Raw genomic sequence first — 21,070 nt, forward strand, 5'->3', positions numbered from 1 at the left:
AGGGTCACCAAGATCTGTTTGTGAGAAAATTGAAATGGGGACAAAGAGGGTCTGTCAGCAGATGAAATGCTTCTGATCTATCATTTCTCAGATGAGAAGAAAGAGACATGAAGACTTCTTTCACTTATAGCTAGATCATCAAAGATGTTCATGGTAACATTTTAAAATAGCAAAAAAATCGGTAACAACACTAAGGGATTGTTAAACAATTTATGACATAATTATAGGATGGAATATTATACATTAACAATGATGTTTATAAAGAATGCTTAAGTGTCATGGGAAAATGTTTAAGGTGTAACAGATAATAGTATATATCTGTTGAAAAATATAAATAAAACATGATATTAAACACGTAAAAATCTTGATAGAAAAACATATGGAAGGCAGACTATTAACAATGTTTGTATCAGGGTGGTGAGATTATGGGTGAGTTTGTTTTAATAATTATTTTTAACATATAAAAATGTAAAATGTATCTTTTACTAAGTTCTCTATGTGAATATACCCTACCTTAACAGTCAGAATAAAAAACCGTGTAAGTTATCTTTAAAAAATACAGAACACCCCAACTTAGGGTACTCACATAAAGCATAGATTATCAGGGAAGGAGAAAAAAATTACCAGGAAGGTTTTGAGGAAGCTGTTGAGTACAAGATCTTGACCCAGATGGCAGATGAAGAGAGCAGGGTTGGCCCCCCCCAGTGGGAGGACTCCATGTAGGAGGCCCGGCCCGCCGAAGAGGGTTGCAGAGGTGCGGTTGCTGGCCTGGGGAGCCTGTTACAGAGCCTGTGTTCATGCCTCTTACTCAGCCTGGAATGGCTCCTTGTCATGCTTTTGGAGTCTCCCTTTGCTCAGGAAACCCCCTCCAGATGCTCACTGGTTGGCGCTTGTAGGTGGGGTGTGTTCCTGGAAGCGAGCTGGGGAAGGCTCGGTATAAACTGAGCAGTGTGTGCTAAATGCTCCACAGGGCTACCTATGCCTCACACAAAAGTTCAATTCCTAATATCTAGCACTCCTCCCACACTGATGTGCATGTTTCCCAAATCCCACGTAATTCTTGTTGTCTTCTTGACACAGTCTCTCCCCATGCTCCGAAAACCTCTCCTCTGCGATTGGCTTTCTTCCTCCTTTAGAACACTTTGTTCGTCTGCCCTTCAATTCCTGCTGAATTCGAAGCCCCTATGTCCCCAGTTCTGATACACGTGTATGGAGAATAAGTCTCACGAGCCCATCATAGAGTAACTGACATTCTTTTTCAGTGACAAGAAAAGCTTGTCTTTAAAAGAAGAGGAAAAGTCTAAAGTCATCAAAACAATGTAATATCCTGTGTGAAATGTTGCAGTCATGATGCCTTGTGGTTTGAGTCCCTTGATCATGTGCCCCGAGGGAAATAAGTTGGGGGGGGGCTGTGGATGACGGAGACGCTGAGGCTTCAGCAGGTGCATCTTCTGTTCCCCTCACACTCTGGGCTCCTCGGGGAGGAGGGGCTGGAGCCCTGGCCCACCATTAGCACAATGATCCTCAGGCTCCTTCTGGCCCTCAACTTCTTCCCCTCGATTCAAGTGGCAGGTAAACATTTTTTATTTCTTTTCTCCTCTGGGTTTTTCTTTCCAAGTCTTTGGTGGGCTTGGCTTCTCTTCAATTTCAGACAACTTATGAAATGTGGACTTTTGAAATGTAGTTCTGCTCTACCGTGGCAGCCTGTTACTTAGAAATCCACTGAGTCTCCATCTACAGTATAATATTTTAACAAACATTCTTTGGAATTGAATGAGGTTTATTTAGCTATTAATTGATAGTGTCACAGGAAGCTATGAAAATGTTGCTTTTTAAAAAAAAAAACTGTGTGAAAACCGCTATACGTAGGTGGGTCCTGAAAGTTCTGGATTTAGACTGCCAGGATTCATACCGTTGATCCATTTCTTACCGGCTAGGTTTAGACTAGTATGTGGACTTGCTAAGCCTCAGTTTTCTTCTCTATAAATTGGGGGTGGTAATAACCTCATCTCAAATTCATTGTGGGGATAAAATGAAATGATCTGTGTGAAATGCTTAGTATAGTCAGAGCTTATCTTGCAAGATGAATGTTAGCTGTAGTTACGACTCTACTCGAATCGAATGTGTCAGAATGAATTTTGGAGTCATTATAGAAGACAACACGATACAAATGCCAATAAATTACTTTCTTCTACAGTTGGCTGAAATCTGTTATCTTAGATTAAAATCCCTTACGTTCCCAATGATGAGGAGGAGGCTATACCTAACACTATTATAACAGAGCTCCATTTCAGATAAAGAGACTGAGGAGTAGGGATGTGAATTTGTCCAAGGAGATACAGATATTAGTTATGGGACTCAGGGTCTGAACCACCTTTAATCTGACTCTTCGGCCTATGCCACTTGACCATGACATTATTCCACCTAACGTGGTATGGTTTATAATTTCATAGCTCCAGAAAATTCCAGGGGGCAAACCATCTTTGGAAAATCACAATTCCAAACAGAAAGAGCTTGTTGCTTTGGTGGGCTGGAGACAGGTGTTTGTTCGACTTGTTCTCAGAGTTAGAAAATTGTCTTGCTTGTCTCAAGATTTGTACTGATGAATGAGCACGTTTAAATAAGAATCGTTTTTCTTCTCTTGAAGATACATCGAAAAGCCAGTATCTTCCGTTTTTTTTTCCCTCATTTATTTTGGTGGGTGTAGAGACTGCGTTATTTGCTGTTTTTCTTAACATCGTGTGCATGGGCTCCAAAGGGTATAATTTCCCAATGTGCCCAAGTGACATAGTTACAATTACACCCATCTATTTTTGTTGCCTTCTGTGCCAGTGAGCGTATTTACAAACTGTGTATTAATAAAATGTACCCATTCAGTGAAAGACACAAGCTGGTGAGCTGGGTTATGCCCCAGCATCTATCTGGTTGCCAAGAATTTAGAGCTACCAAATATATTTCAAAAGAATCTTTAAAATGTATTTTAAAGAAGGTCATTAATATCTATCTTAAGGGATCTTTAGAATTTATTTTTTAAAAATATTTAAAATTTCTTAATTAATTACAAGGAAAGGATAGACAGAATAGGCAGAAAGGAAAGAGCAGCTCATTCTCACAGAAACTATTTAAGTATTTGTACACAAAATACTTTCCTGATGTGCTCTGTGGACATCCATCTGTCATTAACTCACTGAATCTCTTTTGAAGATGTTTTTGGTAAGGCACAAAGCTTTAGATTTTTCCTTTAGAACATTTATTGAAAGGGGGTTAGCTTCAGAGCCCTGTTAAGGATACACACATGTGGCACCTTTGTTTTCTATTTTGAGATACATCTACATTGCGAAGACCAACTCACCCCTGAAACAACATTTACGATTTGATGCTGAGTGGCCATCAAATGAAGTAGGAAAGGGCTAGAGAAGGCACTTTTGAAGTGCTTTTCTCAGTAAAAAAACCTGTTGTGATAAAATAACTACATCATACCAAAAATGCATAGTCCATTCTAATCAATGGTGCAAAGCCTGTCATATGTTTTTGTCTGTATTTGTTCTCCCTGAAGAAATTATAGATAAGGTAAAATTCTCTGGTCACAGCGTCATTGTCCTCCCTAGCACTGAGAAAGTTTTCTGGTATGGCCGTGTTGAGATGTGTGTGGTGTGTTGTGTATGCGTGTGTGTAGGAAGAACAGTAGTACATGGTATCTTAACTAACTGGAATTTGATAAAAAGTTTTTTAAAAATCAGGAAAAAAGGGAGAACTGTCCTTTTCCTCACTAATTTAAAGATTCAAACTCACTGGCTCCCAGCATAGCTTAAAATGCTTATTCTATGAAAGTTCAACCTAACCTGAATCTTCATGATTTTAATGATGCTGTAGAAAGATTTTTATGACTAATTTAAAGAGGTATAATTTAGGGAGCATGAGGAAAAATTCACTTACACAATTCCTTTCCTAAAGTCCCATGTTTCCTACCAGATTTGAGTAATTATGCAATGGAGATCCACAAATTGAGAGGATTTTGTTGGATTTTCAAATAGGAGTCTGACTTAAAACTGTAGTTCCTTGAAAGGGAACCAATTTGTGATGGATGATGGAAGGAGTGTGCCTATAATAGATGGCATTGTTCATAGATTTTTCAGCCAATATTGGTCATTTTTCAGCAAGGCTAATCATCCAGAATGAAGATAAAAATCAGGACAACTTATTTTTCCAGGAGAGGATTTCTTTTCATTTCTCCCCAAACCTCAGCAAATACACTGTCAAAATGGCCAGTTCGAACATGATTGATTTCTCCAATGCTTCTGGATTTCTCTTGGCACCTTTTTTTTTTTTTCCCCGAGAGAGGCACAGAAGGCAGGAAGATGGTTGGTTTTTAATAAAAAATCATCAGCAAAGCAAGGTAATGAAAGAGTTTATTTTTAGATCAGCAAATGCCCCCTTTGAGGTAGTTGTTCATAATGGCAAGTAACTGACCTCTTACAGGGTAGTGCTGCCATGAGGGTAGGCTTAGGAAAGGAAGAGAGAGGGAGAGTTGAGCATTGAAAAGACATTGTCGTCTGCAGATTGCCTGTCTGCCTGATGTCCACTGCACAGTAGCCTGGTTTGTTTTTGACTTAAAAAATTGACTGGGTGTTTTGTTATCTCAAGTAAATTCAATGGGCATTTCAAATGTATAGATGTCGTTTAAGACAGGATATTACATTCTTTTTTTTTTTTTTTTTCAAAGGCAACCATCCAGAAAAAAACTTTTACAGCAAGGACTGTAAAATAAATATCAATATATCAATATCAAGAAATAGAATGCGTCATTTTCACAGACAGATTAGAAAGAGAAATGAATCTGTGATCGTAACTCTGAAGCTCTCACATTAAAACCTTTCTTATGGGTGGGGGGGTGGGGAGCTTGTCTCTTCTTAAGACATAGACTGTCCTCTCTTTTCATGTCTTTATTCTATTTTCATGAGTGGACAAATGTCACACGAGTACCATTCAGCTTTTACCCTGTGTGGATATTTCCCTTCAAGTATTTCCTGTAGGCAGTGTGCTGACATTTACAAAATGAAAATTTTTATGCTACCAATATCCTAGAAGAAAATTCCGTTTGTGGTTTATCATCTCTAAAACAATAGCTCTTGTATTAACTAGTGTAGGCATAGATAAGGAGACACAATTGCCAACTTTCTGGTCTACAAATCAGAGGGCAGGCCATCTTTCAAAGCACAGTTATTTTGCAGCAGGTCACTGAAAAGGATAAAATCTTTCATTTTCCCCTTTCATCTTGGTTAAATGTTTGCTCGCCTCTTTTCTTCAAGAAGTTTGTTACTGATGGAAATACACAGAGGCCAGTATAAGTATTCTTCTCAGTAGATGGTTTGGCTGAACTTCTGGGAAAAAATGACGTCTGGGTGGTTTTGTGACTGACTGAAGGGGTCTCAGGTTTTCGAAGCTGTGTTAGAAAAATCTGTCTCTTTTATGGCGATTTCTTGACACCGCATTGTCATCAAAACATGGTACCCCAAGCTTTCAGACTGAGAATTGTTTCATGAGAATGGATCCCTGAAGCCCGGGGAAGGGAACACGGGCCCCATGGGGAAGTGGCTGCAAAATGGTTGTCTAACTTCTTGCTTGTTACCTTCATTTTAATGACCCTGAACTTCAGAAGACAGGAGCACTGGATGGGGTCAAGGGCTACTTGGTCATTTGTTAGAGGATGTGAGAAAGAGAGTTTAGACTCCTTTGGTCTTGGTATTTAAATATTAAGGTCACTGGCATCTTGACTGAGTCTGTGTATCACCAGGCAGGTTACATGTGTTTATGTTTTCAGTGCTGGATGAAAACCTGCTCTGTGGTGGAGAATTTCTTACTTAACTCTGAGCTGCAACTTTATCTCTGCATCACCATTATCGTCATCTTTTCATTTGTCATCATCTTCATTATCTGTGGGACTCTGGCTGCCACGGTAACAGTGTTAATGGTTCCTGATGGTGTCATAAATGGCACCCACTCATAGTTCTCTCTGACCTCTGATCTAATCAGGGACCCTTTTCTGCAGTATCTAAGTGAACTTCATGGCTCACAATTCACCATGTAATGTGTTGATTACATCAGGAATTCCTGTTCATCACCCACTCATTGATACAATAATCTGCATTACTGACATGTGTTACATTGTAATACTGACATCGATTCCCTTGTTAGGAACATAGGTGGTTGTTTGATTTTTTTTTTTTTAAACACTTGCTGAGAAGGTAGAGGGTTGTGCTTTTCATTGCTTAGGGATACCTAACAGATGTTGAAGTATCAGAACATCTCTGTGGCTGTAATTAGCTTCCATGTAACCCGATGACTTTCTTTGGTACTGAACACTACTACTAATAAGGCTACAGAATTTAAGACCATCTTTAGGAATGTTGGGTCCAGAAGGGTTCCATTTCTGATCTACAGACTCTTACCATAGAAACTGGGTGAGAATGGGCACATAAGGGAAGAATGTTTCCTTTTACGGAAGCTTCCGGGGGGACTAAAACAGGGTATTACTAGATTACTGTTCTCTAAAGTACTAGGTTCCTGTTCTGTAAAGTTCCTCCTTCTTCTTACATGTTAGCAAGACAAGTCTTCATTCATGTGCCCATTTGATAGGTATTTATTAACATCTTCTAGATGCTATTCCAGGTTCTATGACTGATACAAAAAACCCAGTCTGAGCTTCAATGAAGTAAAAATGAGAAATGTAAAATCTTTCTAGAATTTTTTTTCTTTCAATTTAGCATCATCGTGAATGATTCACTGTTTGTGGTAATTTATTTTATTTGTTCTCTGTATGTAATAATTTAATTTAGTTATAAGCAGCAGCATCCATATAACTGGTGAATTCAACCAGAGACATTTAGAGATGGGCAAGGACTTAGATATCTCTCAAGCTATTGAAAAGGTGGCTATGATGATGGCTCCTGGAAGATGCTAAAGAAAAGTCATTTTGCAATGTTCCTTGGCGTGTTTTGGATGATCTAAGGCTGGACCCCTCTTGCTTATCCAATCAATCTTCTTTCACACCCTAATATAAGACCCTCAAACCCCAAATTGCAGCTTTCTTCACAGTGAAGACTGCTCTGGGCGTTTTTGACCTTTCTGATGCTATAGCCTTCCTGGGGTTCCCTCTCTCCCCCCTTTCCACCTATCCAAATCCTACTCATCTTTCGTTTCATGACTGTAATGCAAGATTCACTTCTTTTGAGGAAGCTCTCCCTGGGTATTCAGCCTTTATTATGGACTTGAAAGAGGAGTTCCAGTGGCAGTATAACTCAATCTAACAAAGACTTATTAAACCTCTGTTATATTCTAATCTTTATGGGAGTCTGAAGGAATATAAAAAGAGGAAAAGGAGTATAAGGACTTAGCACACAAGAACTGCTTGTGTAATTAACCAAGTTCTCTCTGCAGCCATAGACTTTTTGATCCAGCTGAGAAGACCATACATGACATGATATAGCAGTGCGAAAACAATAACTAAGTCTTTGGCTACTTCTCCTGCTGTTTCATGCCTTAATGACTTTGTATACATTATGCTTATAATCTGAAATGTCCCCTACACCTCTCACCTCTCACTCACCTACTCACTCCTTCTCTGAGACCCTAAACGGCAAAGTGAGGGACTTCCTTCCTTCTCAGGGTTCCCAAAATTGTTACTGTGCAGTGATGCGTCTGTTTCTCCTCCTAGACTACGAGATCTTTGCAGGCAGGATCATGTCTTATTCATCATTATAACTTCACAGCACAGCAAAGATATAACTGAAGATTCTAGCACAGTGTTGGAAGCATTATTAGGTGTTTAACAAATAAACACCTTCTTTGTTGAAGAAGGAAATGAATGAGTTAGTACTAAAATGAGGAAGCATAACATCAATATTCTAGTAAGATTAATATAGAATAGTAACGTAGAATAGTAAGCATTTATGGGAATTGAATGGGACATTAAAGCTAGATATGATTTGAATCGATAATGTTTTTAAAATTTTTCAATTTATTTATTTTCAGAAAAACAGTATTCATTATTTTTTCACCACACCCAGTGCTCCATGCAATCCGTGCCCTCTATAATACCCACCACCTGGTACCCCAACCTCCCACCCCCCGCCACTTCAAACCCCTCAGATTGTTTTTCAGAGTCCATAGTCTCTCGTGGTTCACCTCCCCTTCCAATTAACCTCAACTCCCTTCTCCTAACACCCTTGTCCTCCATGCTATTTGTTATGCTCCACAAATAAAGTGAAACCATATGATAATTGACTCTCTCTGCTTGACTTATTTCACTCAGCATAATCTCTTCCAGTCCCGTCCATGTTGCTACAAAAGTTGGGTATTCATCCTTTCTGATGGAGGCATAATACTCCATAGTGTATATGGACCACATCTTCCTTATCCATTCGTCCGTTGAAGGGCATCTTGGTTCTTTCCATAGTTTGGCGACCGTGGCCATTGCTGCTATAAACATTGGGGTACAGATGGCCCTTCTTTTCACAACATCTGTATCTTTGGGGTAAATACCCAGGAGTGCAATTGATAATGTTTTTAATAATAATTCCTAGCTCATACTGATTTTTCACTTATAATGTGCCAGGCACTATTCTCCCTGGCTTCCCTTATATTAAATAATGTGTTCTTCCCTGAAATCCTCTGAAACAGTTGCGACGATCTATCTATATGATGAGGAAACTGAAGGATGGAGCAAACAGAGCAACTTGCCTATGGTCACACAGCTAGTAAGTGAGTCAATCCAGACCCTTGCTCCAGGATTCATGTTCTTAACCAACTCCATGTAACTTCAGAAGGGAGAAGCAATACAAATAAAGAAATTAAACCAGGGATATTGTTCTGTGTTCTTGGCCAGAACTGAATGTGTGGAAGTGCAGAAAGGTAGGGTAGAATCAGGTCAAACCAAGGACTGAGCACTGGTCCCCCAAGTTTATTTTCAAGGCATTTTGATGCAGTTGGAAGCTTTTGGAAGCAGGATGGTCTAGAATGTATAGAGACTAATGGCAAGGGGCTCACATTATAACACTTTGCCAGGAGGGGGGTAGTAGTTTAGAATTTGGGTAGCAAAGGTGGGAACAGCAAGAAGTGACTATTCTGAGGGATGCTTGAAAAGGAGAAATTCCAGGATATAGTGCCTGATTTGTGAAAGAGAGGGAGGGATCAAGAGTGATGTCAAGATTTTTGGCTTCCTAGAGGAACGGTGGTATCACCGCCTGCAATCAAGATGTTGTGCAGTTGAGTTTTGGGGCAAACTGATGTTTAGTTTTAGAACATTGAGTTTGAAGTGTAGGCTTGAAATGGCAGAAAAATGTCTGTACAAACCTGAAGCTATAGGAGCCAGGTAAGAAGAAGATATCTAGGAATCCTCATCTTTGGAGTAAAGCTGATGTCATGGGAAAGGATGGCAATAGAAAGGAGAGAGTTGAACTGTATCTGGAAAATTGCTCAGTTAGGAGTCAGCTGAAGAGGATGATCAGCCAGTGAAGGAGACAAAGAACATGCCTGGAGAGATAAGAGGAGAAAGAGACTTGATAGAACATCACTAAAGCCAAAGAAGGAAAGAATTTCAAAAGTGTACAATATGGCTTGGCCTGGCCTCAGCTCATGGCTGAAATAAGAGGGTCACGAGATTCAGATCAATCCTGCCCAATATCATGGGCAGAGCTCCAGTTTCCAGTCAGGAAATTGAATCTCAGCATCTCCCTGTGTTTTTTGGACCAAGGATGTAGCTGCTTGCCGTTGGCTTTGGGGAGGCCACGTCTGTTTTTCTACCCTCCATTCCCTTTTATTTTTTTCAAACTTAAAAGCTAACACCACTGATTTCTCAAAATAGGGGGGATGTGATTAGGAGTTTTAGTCTGTTGAAATGTGACAAAATCTTTTCTAGGCCTTCATTTCCTTGTCTGATGTGTGAGGGGGTTGGACTTGAAGACATCTTAGGTCTATTTCTGGCTTAAACATCCTTCTTACATGCAATAAAAGTGCTGGCTTTTATCAGTTTTAACAAGACAACTCAACCACCCCACCACTTTGTGGATACTCTCATGATCTGAGAGAGAAAATACAAAGAACCGCTGAACAACAATATCTGAAAGTGCTTGGAGAGACCACAAACCAGAGTGTTAGGTCCAAAGATGCTTGGTAACTATGGCAGGACTTGGCTTTTTCTTTTCTTTTTCTCCTCCACCTTCCTATATAATGTTAAGGTTCCACATAGTAATTATTTTCAAACTTCCAAGTCATGACATTTGCCTAGAAGATTCTGTATGTGTCAAGGTGGCCCTGCACAGACTCTTTGGAGATGTAAGATTGAGTTATTGTTATACTGTTCATGTAGAAAGCTATGAAGCCCTAGTTACCTATGGTTTGGATTACAGGCAACCTTTTAGGGTAATAAAATTGGATATTTGGGAGGGGTTTGGAAGATTTCATATAAGGTGCTCTGCTTTCTTGGCCTCTTAGATTATCTTCTAGCATTAGGGACTCAGAGGACAATTGTAGACCTTTGAACTGAAGGGGCTGGGTCACATCATACCCATTTATGTTGCTTTGTGTTTAGGAAGCTTCAATCCTGGAGCGCTTACACCCTACATTGCTGGATAGTGTGTCTGAGCATTTGGGGTGGATGACAGTGCAGGCAATGGCTTTAGGCATGTTTAATATTAACTGTCATCCTAATACAGATGACATCCTGATGTGCATAACTATTTGTAACTTTCTTGAGTCCAACAACTTTCTTGAGTCCAACACATCTAACTCCTGGACCTTTCCTTCGGAATGCTTTACCCACCACTCAAACCGAGTGTATCTGAAACTGAACCCAGCAGCTTTTCTCCAAACAAAGCTAATTTTGCCAGCAATGCCTCTGCTTTCACCCTTCCCCAGCCCACAAACTCCGTGTCATTTCTGATTCTCGTTCACCGCCAGTGAGTACAACCAGGTACCCACTCCTCATCTGTCCTGTCCATCCCAGCTGCCTCCTCTGCACCTCACACCCTGTGGGCTCACATCAAAGCTATTGCAACAGCCTCCCAATTGGTCTCTGCCTCCTCTCCACCCTCTCCAGCAAGTGTGCTCTGCACTACTGTGCTAACCTTCCTGAAGGGGCACTTACCACCCTATTCTTAACTCAGGTGTCTTCATCGTCTCCCGTTGCCTTCCTAGCAAAATCCATGTGCCTTTTCTTGGCATTAAAGTCTCTCTGTGATTGGAAGCCACCATCTTTACCTATTTCCCCTTAATGTAAACGGAATGCTCTGCTGGTCCCCAATAAACCTTTATACTAAAAGCTATTTCCTTCATCTTAGCCTGTCTAAATTTACCCCCAACTTCATTGCCCAGCTAAAGGCCAGTTTGTCTTCATAAAAGCCTCCAAAATCATCTCGACTGGAAACAAGGCCCCTTTTATATGACTGTTAAGACAGGGCTTATGGACCATACATGGCCCTAGAGTGTAGCTAATGGTGTATTTACCTTAGGGTTTCTCCTAGAAGAAAGAGGTTGTATCTTTTACATCTTCCATCTCCCAAGAACCTAGTACATTGGTTCTATTATTTATTTACTGAATAAATCCATGACTTCATCATGGCAGAATTCAGAATACCAAAGAACAATTTTTGGACACATTGAAATTTCTTTTCAGAAAGTGCTTGTTGATCATTTAGATAATTTTTCTCTCTTCATAATTGATGACTAGATACTCATTTGGGACTTTTTGCTACCAAACTATTTGATCTTGGAGTTAACTTCCTGACAGTTGTATGAAGCACAATAGTTATGGAGCTTAGACTGGTGCTGGTTAATGGCAGCTTGCTGAGTAAATGTATTAATCAGGTTATTATTTCTTTTTTTTTCCAATTTATTTATTTTCAGAAAAACAGTGTTCATTATTTTTTCACCACACCCAGTGCTCCATGCAATCCGTGCTCTCTGTAATACCCACCACCTGGTACCCCGACCTCCCACCCCCACCTTCAAACCCCTCAGATTGTTTTTCAGAGTCCATAGTCTCTCGTGGTTCTCCTCCCCTTCCAATTTACTCCAACTCCCTTCTCCTCTCTAACACCCCTTGTCCTCCATGATATTTGTTATGCTCCACAAATAAAGTGAAACCATATGATAATTGACTCTCTCTTCTTGACTGATTTCACTCAGCATAATCTCTTCCAGTCCCGTCCATGTTGCTACAAAAGTTGGGTATTCATCCTTTCTGATGGAGGCATAATACTCCATAATGTATATGGACCACATCTTCCTTATCCATTCGTCTGTTGAAGGGCATCTTGGTTCTTTCCATAGTTTGGCAGGTTATTATTTCTATTTTTATTGCTACCTGTCTATAATCATTTGCATCTGTTTGAACTAAGGCCTCTAGATTTTGTATAAAAGTCACCCTTTCAATAAGAATAAATGTGCTGGACAGAACTGATAGTTGTAGACACACAATCTTGGGCAGGGCTGATCCCATGGTCTATTTGTCTGAACAAAGTCATTGCATCTGTCATGGCAGCCTCCTCTATGTGATTCTCTTTCCTTCTGGTTCTGGTAACCTCACCCCGCCCATGAGCTTTTAGACCTAAGGGTGCTCATAACTCTGCTGCCAGGAACTACAGTTTCTAGCATTTACCTTGTGGCCTCCACACCTTTGCCAACAGTACTTTTAAAAAAATATATACCTTCCGGGGCACCTGGGTGGCTCAGTGGGTTAAAGCCTCTGCCTTCGGCTCAGGTCATGATCTCAGGGTCCAGGGATCGAGCCCCACATCGGGCTCTCTGCTCAGCAGGGAGCCTGCTTCCTCCTCTCTCTGCCTGCCTCTCTGCCTACTTGTGATCTCTGTCTGTCAAATAAACAAATAAAATCTTAAAAAAATATATATATATATACCTTCCTCCTGTTGCCCAATTTTGAGTGTGCCATTTGTTTTCTGCTGGGCTCCTGAATGGGATAACATATATGTATATACCGCATGCTTTTTCACAGCCCTTTTTGGGCGGAGCTTTCCTTAAATCTTAACCCTTGGGAAAACAGAGATTTCCAGATGACGGCCATTAGAAAACTAGATGGAATGACCACAAAGTTATTTTGAAAATGTGATGTTTGTTACTCTCCACGCAACCTCCGCCCACTTTATCATGAACTTCAGAGGGTCTGGAGCCATTTAAGGTATGCTAGGTCATTCGTAGCTTTGGTTTTATCTTCCTAGTAACTCAAAGAAAATGGTCAAAGACTGATGAGTGTTTTTTACTCCTCTTTCTCACATCTGTAGGAGGCTGAGCCACCAGCTAGATTTCCAGAACCACCAACAGAGGAAAGAGCCACTTTCCTCCCAGAAAGCGCAATTGGTCTTACAGGTTTCTGAGCAAACACTGCATTGCCCTGTTAACAAGCCTGGCCCTTATGGAGCCTAAAAAGGAACAAGTGGTCAGAGGGCCACGTGCTGAAGGGTATCCTAGGCCTGAACAGGAAATGTACTCAGAGGAAAGTTACAGTAACTTCACCAGTTCTGTGGTCAGGAGGGAGGTGCTCTGTGCCAGGGAAACCAGTGTCACCTTCACAGTGTGTTCACAAACATCGTGGGGCAAGATGGTTGAAAATAGAAAGCTTTCATTTGCTCTGGTTCCTGCCTGACATGTTAAATTCTGTTCAGTCAGAATTTTAAAAAAGGAAACGACGTGATTCGGATCTTACGATCTGATTTTTAAGCTGCAAAAGAAACTGATTGTGATGTGCAGAAATGGAACCCAATGAAGTTCTTAAGAGGTTCCGAAAGAAAGTCACATTGCTAGTTAAATACCTATCGTATCTCCTTTTACTGCTTCCTTAACGTTTCAATGCTCATCTCTGTCTTGAGTGCTGTCTACTCCACTCTCTGGTCTGTTTCTCTGTGGTGCTATGATAGAGAAAAGGAAAGATGGCATATCCTAAATCAGACATGATAAATGTATGCAATTCACAAAGGCTTTGAGGTTGAGAATTTGCCCAATGAGGTTTAGACTGAAAAGTGATGTTATATACTGACGAATTTAGTTTCAAGTGTTTTGTACAAACTTGGGCAAGCTGAAGTAGGAGAGCTGAGATGGCATCATTGTTGGTTGTGGATCTGAAATAATTTAAAGAGGCATTTCACATGACGGTATTGTCTGTAGGCCTTATCTGGGATCCATCATAATCTTTAGGAAGTCTCTGAAATCATAAGCAAAGTGTTTTGTGCACATGCATTACAAGCCAAGAAAGTTTGGAGACACACTTTTTCTAAATATGACCATGAAATCAAGTGAATCTACTGAATGCACAAAGTTGGCTTTCTGAATAAAACATTCATGACTTCAAACATTATTCCTAGAAACATAAATAAATAAATAAATTTTGCTTTTCCATTATTTGTGTGTCCTTGCTTAAAAAGTCGTTTTTTGTTTTGTTTTGTTTTCAGTTGTCTCTTCTATAAAACAAGGTTTTGGTTTAGATCACCTCAAGAGTTCCTTCCAGCTGAGCACTCCAGCAGCATGTTGGAAAAAATAAAATTTTAACTTAGTTTTGTACTGATTCCACTCCATCTACTCCCCTATTCAATGGTATTTTCCTCCCTAACTCTCACTTCTAATACCATCCAATTATCGTCCAACTTTGAGAAGATCTAGAATCAACCACTGACATTGTGTTGAAATTTTGATGCAAACTAACAGAGGGGGGAAAAAAAAAACCCACCAGTAGATTAGAAGTCATGAAGCATGAGCCAAGTCATAAAGGTCACTTGTCCTATAAACTTGGGCAACTTGTTTGACCTCTTTAACCTCAGTTTCCCCATCTGTGAAATGCGCATAGAGATGACTGTCTTATTTATTATTTCACAGATTAATATGGAGTTCACATGAGATAAAATAGGAAAACGCACTTTGTAGCCCTGTGAATGTAGGCCGCAATTACTAATTTAAGTCAATGTGTTTCCCATATTGCCTTTTAGGCTTCATCTTCTTTTGAAATCCAAGCATTAACTGAGTTGGTGAGGAGGGTCCTTTTAGGGGCAGGATTTCTTCTCTGGTGCTTGGAACCACACCCGAGAGATGGGTATCCACTCCATCTGTGCAGAGAATTGATGGATTATTAATATAGTAATTGACCCATTTACAACAGGCAAAAAGGGAAAGGTTTTTTTCGTTTTGTTTTGTTTTTTGTTCTTTTGGTGACCAGTTCTCATGGAAGCACAAGCAACTTTCCATTTTCTAAGTCAGCTGTATCACAAGATTCACAGATTATCTGTGGGAAATCTTTTAGCTTACACTGCCTTACTTATAAGGAGCAGATAAGTACCTTTTCACCTCCAGTCTTACTCTTCATGTTGCCTGTTGTTAAGGAGGAGTTGTGAGGGAAAGAGGTTTGAGGTTACAGCTTCCTGTCTCCACACCTTTAGCTGATTTAGCTGCTAGGAAAGGCTTTGAAAGCAAAGCACTAAATTCATCATCAAAACAACTTGTCAATTCAGTTAGAGAAATGTCAGCCAAGCGAATCTTTTGATACAAGAAGCAAATACAATTGATGGATTGACATGTTTCTCTTTTAATGCAGTAGGTTTGACCTAGGTGGACCTTGCTTAAATACTCACAAGAAGGAAAGGAAAGGCTACATGGAAAGTCTAGGTCTGCAAAGACCAAAATAACCTGAGAAGGGTGCTCTTCATTCCTAGCATGAAAGGACTCAAATACAAGATAGTACAGGGAAGTTAAATATTTCTCTAATGTCTTCTGAGCCTGGGTATGTTCTTAAATTTTGCAATGTGTTCTTAAATTATTTGATGTCTTGCAGATTCCCTGAAACTCAGAGAACTAAAAATACATTTCAAAGCCAAATATCATTTGATGTTTCTGTTACTGGTAGCTATGACTTATCCATGTTAATACTCATTCCGGTAGAGTGAAGGGTGCACATTTTCACAATGCTCCATTTTAAGAAAAAAATAAGAATTGTTGTGTCTACGGTAAGTTATAATGATCACATATATTCAGTATCATTTAGAGAAATTGGTTCTCTTTTTCTACCACGAAAAGTGAATTTCCTTCATTTAGTGTGTCTTCAAAGCAGAAGCAGATTTTGAAATCCTATGAGATGGTTTCTTACTTAGGTTTCTCTAAATGATTGACATGAACCAAGGTGGGACCAAGGGCTAGCAGGATATAAATAATGAAAACAAGAAGTTTTATCAGCCGATCTTTAACTTGGGTTGAACCCTAAGCTTAGGGAATCCTTGCCACACACTAGCACATAGTTGGCACACCACTTCGTGCATAGCACCTAACGTTAAAATTATGTGCTGACATGAAAGGCGGAGAAAAGTAAACATTGACAAATACATTGGATATCTCTTTTTATCAAATGGCCATGTCATCACTATTTTTCAAGTTCTTTTCCAACAAATTTTAGTACAAGGAGTCACACCAAAAAGGACTTTTCTTTCCCCTTTGAAGTTGTTGGATGTGCCATCAACCAGGAGAATATGGACTATGTAACCCCCAGTCAAGATCCTGAGAACTTGGATTACTCCTCTCTGAGAGGTTGTGTAATTTGCAGTGCTGAGGTGGAATGGGTTCAGAGAAATCCCCTATAACCATGCTCACGTTTGAATTTGGAGGCCCCATGATGAGCAGAAGTAAAGTCTATCTTCTAGTTATTCCACTACATTATGTTTTGTGAAGGAAAGCCAGTTCCAGGAGAGAAATACTACCACTTCTCCCTTGTGAGAACAGAAAACAGTGAACTAAACTCCAGGGAGTCAGTTAGTTTTGAGGTAACTAATATGCTCTTTGCAGTGATCTCTTAGGCTGGAAGAATGTCTTTTTCATAGCTCAGATGTCTAACCTTCACCTCAGTTTCTCATAATGAGTGAAGAAGAGATATAGGTAAAAGAAAAACAGTATTACTTACTGGTTGGTCTGTATGGCCTGAGGATAATCATTTCTAACTCCTCCTCTCTCACTCACCACATCTAAGCCAACGCTGAGTTCTGTCAGTTTTAACCTGCACATATTTCTTGAGCTCATCCACTTCTCTGTAATCATAGTTCAGACGCTTATCACATCTTACCTAGGTCACTATGATTGTATCCTAACTTGTCTCCATGTTTTTACGCTTGTGCCCTTCAAATTTGCCTTCCATATTTTTACTAAAGTGGTATATAGCAAATGAAATCACCTTTCTGCTCAAGATACTTCAATAGGTTCCCATCACCAGCAAGAGAGCCCAAGCTGTGAACTACGCTTGTTTTGCCAATATTTTCTTTTACAAGTCATGGGCCGGCAAAATGGAGGCAGCTCTAATTCCCTATATCTGCCATACTCTTTCTCACCTCCTTATCTCCTCTGCGTAGATCCTTCTTTTTCTCTCTTTGTCTTGTATTCCCTATAGTACTTGACCTCACACCCTATTCTCCACCACATACTCTCCTACCTCACTTCACCCCAACACAAAGGCTCATCTTGCAAGGCTTTTACCTAATAAACTTATTGAATAAATGCATGCCTACTTCCATGTCAGGTCAGCAGTCACCTTGAGAAATCCTTAGCTGGTTTTCTAGTTGCTTGCAGAAATGCCCTGCAGATCACTGTGCCACTATCTTAAAAGTAGCTGTTTATGAATCTTTCCTTCCCACCAGACTGTAGCTGCCCAAGGATAGAAACTGAGCCCTGTTCTCTTTGGGAAATAGACTTTTTCCTTCTGTGTGCCTCTTGGAAGGGTGTCACATTCTGAGTGATACAGGACATGTTAAGTAAACTACTGGAGTATAGATGCTAGAGCGTTTCTTCCTTCTTCCCTCTCCCTTCCCTCTCTCCACCTCACTGTGGGTGCTAGGAAGAGGAACCCAAACTGGGTCCAGGGTTTCTCTCCTGCTTTCCTCGGTTTTCCTGCTTATGCTCCCTTTTGTTATCCTAGCAAATTACTCCTATGCTCATTTTTTCCCCTTATGTCACCTCTCAAAGGCAGAGTAGGAAGAATTTGATTTCCTCTTGACACAGAATCCAGATAATTAGGGACAGTTACAATCCCTGGAGGTCTCAGTAAGCAGAAATACCAGCGCCTAACCCGGACTCCCTGAAAAGCAGGCATTTCTTGCTGGATTTGGCTCTTTTAATCAGAACTGGCCCAGTGATTCTTTCTACATAAATAAAAATAAAACCAAGCAAAATGAAACACAACAAAAACAAGTTGAATTTTCCTATTTTTAAAAATATTTTCTTTATTTATTTGGCAGACAGAGATCACAAGTAGGCAGAGAGGCAGGCAGAGAGAGAGAGAGGGGAGGAAGCAGGCTCCCTGGTGAGCAGAGAACCCGACGTGGGGCTCTATCCTAGGACCCTGGGATCATGACCTGAGCCAAAGGCAGAGGCTTTAACCCACTGAGCCACCCAGGCGCCCCATGAATTTCCCTATCTTGATGGGTTTAAATTTTGGTTACCTACATGTGCTTTTCAGTGCTTTAAGGAGGTTTTGAGTGAATAATAAATGAAGCTAATATTGTTGTGGAGACACAAATCTTTTTTTTTTTTTAAAGATTTTATTTATTTATTTGACAGAGAGAGATTACAAGTAGGCAGAGAGGCAGGCAGAGAGAGAGAGGAGGAAGCAGGCTCCCTGCTGAGCAGAGAGCCCGATGCGGGACTCGATCCCAGGACCCTGAGATCATGACCTGAGCCGAAGGCAGTGGCTTAACCCACTGAGCCACCCAGGCACCCTGGAGACACAAATCTTGAACAAAGATTTAATGCGATGGTAATCAGACCTCGCTGCTGATAACAACGACACAGTCAGATTACCACCTTTCACTTATTGATTATTTAATGAGATCTTATCATTCACACAGTGGTATATAAAGAAACATAACAGATTGTCCTTGCTCAAAGAAGGCCCAGAAACTGGAAGTCTAGAGGAAATAAATACACATAAAAGCCTGAAGTAGGGACGCCTGGGTGGCGCAGTTGGTTAAACGACTGCCTCCGGCTCAGGGCGTGATCCTGGAGTCCCGGGATCGAGTCCCACATCAGGCTCCCAGCTCCATGGGGAGTCCGCTTCGCTCTCTGACCTTCTCCTCGCTCATGCTCTCTCTCACTGTCTCTCTCTCTCAAATAAATAAAATAAAATCTTAAAAAAAAAAAAGCCTGAAGTATATGAAGCAAGAGGTGTTCCACATGTAGAACCTGACCAAATGGCAAATGAGTGATACAGATAGTAATCATTTGAGACCTAAGAAGGGAGAGACGCTCTAGGCCATGAGCTTAGTTAGCAAAGTATGGAAAGAGGAATGCTCACACAGTATATTGCTGGCATGTTAAATAGACTGGCTGATTGGGAAGATTGGGTTTGAGGAGGTAAGACTGGAAAAACCTGTGGAGGCCTGGGAATTGAGGATAAGAAATGAATTTTCAATTGTTAAGTCACTGGTTCTCAAACTTGACTGCAAATTAGAATCTCCTGAGAAACTAAAAATACTGACGTCTGGGTTCTATACACAGAGATTCTGCTTAAATTGACCTGGGAATCAAGGGTTTTTAAATTGCAGCTGATTTTAATATGCTGTCACCTTGAGAAATCTGTTACACGACTGTGATTTTCAACCCTCACTAAATATTAGAATCAAAGGGGGAAATCTTTATGACAATACTAAAGATGACCCACAGAATGGGAAAAACTATTTGGAAATCTGGTAAGATTTATATATGATAAGGAATTTGCATCAAAAATATGTAAAGATCTCTGATAATTCAACAATAAAAAACAGTCTGGTTAAGTGAGCAAATGATCTGAATAAACATTTCTCTAAAAATGATAGACAAATGGAGCACCTGGGTGGCTCGTTTGGTTAAGTGTCTGCCTTTGGCTCAGGTCATGATCCCAGGGTCTGGGGACAGAGTGGGGGATTGGGCTCCCTGCTCAGCAGAGGGCCTGCTTCTCTCTCTCCCTCTGCTCCTCCCACTGCCTGTGTGCTTGCGCTCTCTCTCTCTCTCTCTCTGTGTCAAATAAATAAAGTCTTTAAAAAAGAATGAAAGACAAATGATTAAAAAGCACGTAAAAAATGCGCCACATCATCAGTCATTTGAGAAATGCATATCAAACCACAATAAGATACTGTTTCATATCCACCAGAATGGCAATGGTAAAGAAAATGAACAATACCAAGTGTTGGGAAGGAGATGGAGAAATCAGAATCCTCAGACACTTTCGGTAAAATGTAAAATAGTGGGTGCCTGGGTGGCTCAGTGGGTTAAGCCTCTGCCTTCGGCTCAGGTCATGATCTCAGGGTCCTGGGATCAAGTCCCTCATCGGGCTCTCTGCTGGGCAGGAAACCTGCTTCCTCCTCTCTCTCTCTGCCTGCCTCTCTGCCTCCTTCTGATCTCTCTCTGTCAAATAAATAAATACAATCTTAAAAAAAAAAATAAAGGAAACTAGTGCAGTTGCTTTGGAAAAGTTTGTCAGCTCCTCAAAAAGCTAAACAGAATTACTGTATAAGCAAGCAGTTCCACTCCTGGCATACACCCAAGAGACCTGAAAGCCTACGTCCGTACAAAAATGTACATCCATCAATGTTCATAGCAGCGTTATTCATAATAGCAAAAAAGTGAAAGCAAATGATGAATGGAAAAACAAAACTTGGTATATATATACACAAGAGGATATTATTTGGTCATGAAAATGAATGAATTCCTGATACATTTTGCAACAGAGATGAACCTTGCAAACATGATGCTAAGTGAAAGAAGCCAGACAAAAAAGGCCATATAGTGTACGAGCCCATTTATATGAAATGCCCAGAATAAGCAAATCCATAGAGACAGAAAATAGTTCAGTGGTTATCAGGGGCTAGAGGGAAGGAGGAATGAGGAGTGGTTGTTAACGGGTATGGGGGTTTCTGTTTGGGGGCAATAAAAATACAATATTCTGGAATCAGATAGTGGCGATTTATTTGCAATTTGTGAATAAAATAAAAAAACAACAACTGCCAGAGGGAAGGGAGGTGGGGGGATGGGCAAAACGGGTGAAAGGGAGTAGAAGATAGGA

The 21,070-nt window shown here is 40.4% G+C and overlaps 1 protein-coding gene across 1 annotated transcript in view; it reads left to right on the top strand.

Moving 5' to 3' along the window:
* Positions 1 to 1,415: 1,415 nt before the first annotated feature.
* Positions 1,416 to 21,070, top strand: part of CD28 (CD28 molecule) — a 28,567-nt gene continuing 8,912 nt past the window's right edge. The window contains exon 1 of the mRNA XM_044240821.1: positions 1,416 to 1,572. Within this exon, the coding sequence (XP_044096756.1) occupies positions 1,416 to 1,572 (157 nt within the window). The remainder of the gene's footprint in view (positions 1,573 to 21,070) is intronic.

The sequence above is a fragment of the Neovison vison genome, chromosome 3 (assembly GCF_020171115.1).
Source record: "Neovison vison isolate M4711 chromosome 3, ASM_NN_V1, whole genome shotgun sequence".
In the NCBI taxonomy this organism is placed as follows: Eukaryota; Metazoa; Chordata; class Mammalia; order Carnivora; family Mustelidae; genus Neogale; species Neogale vison.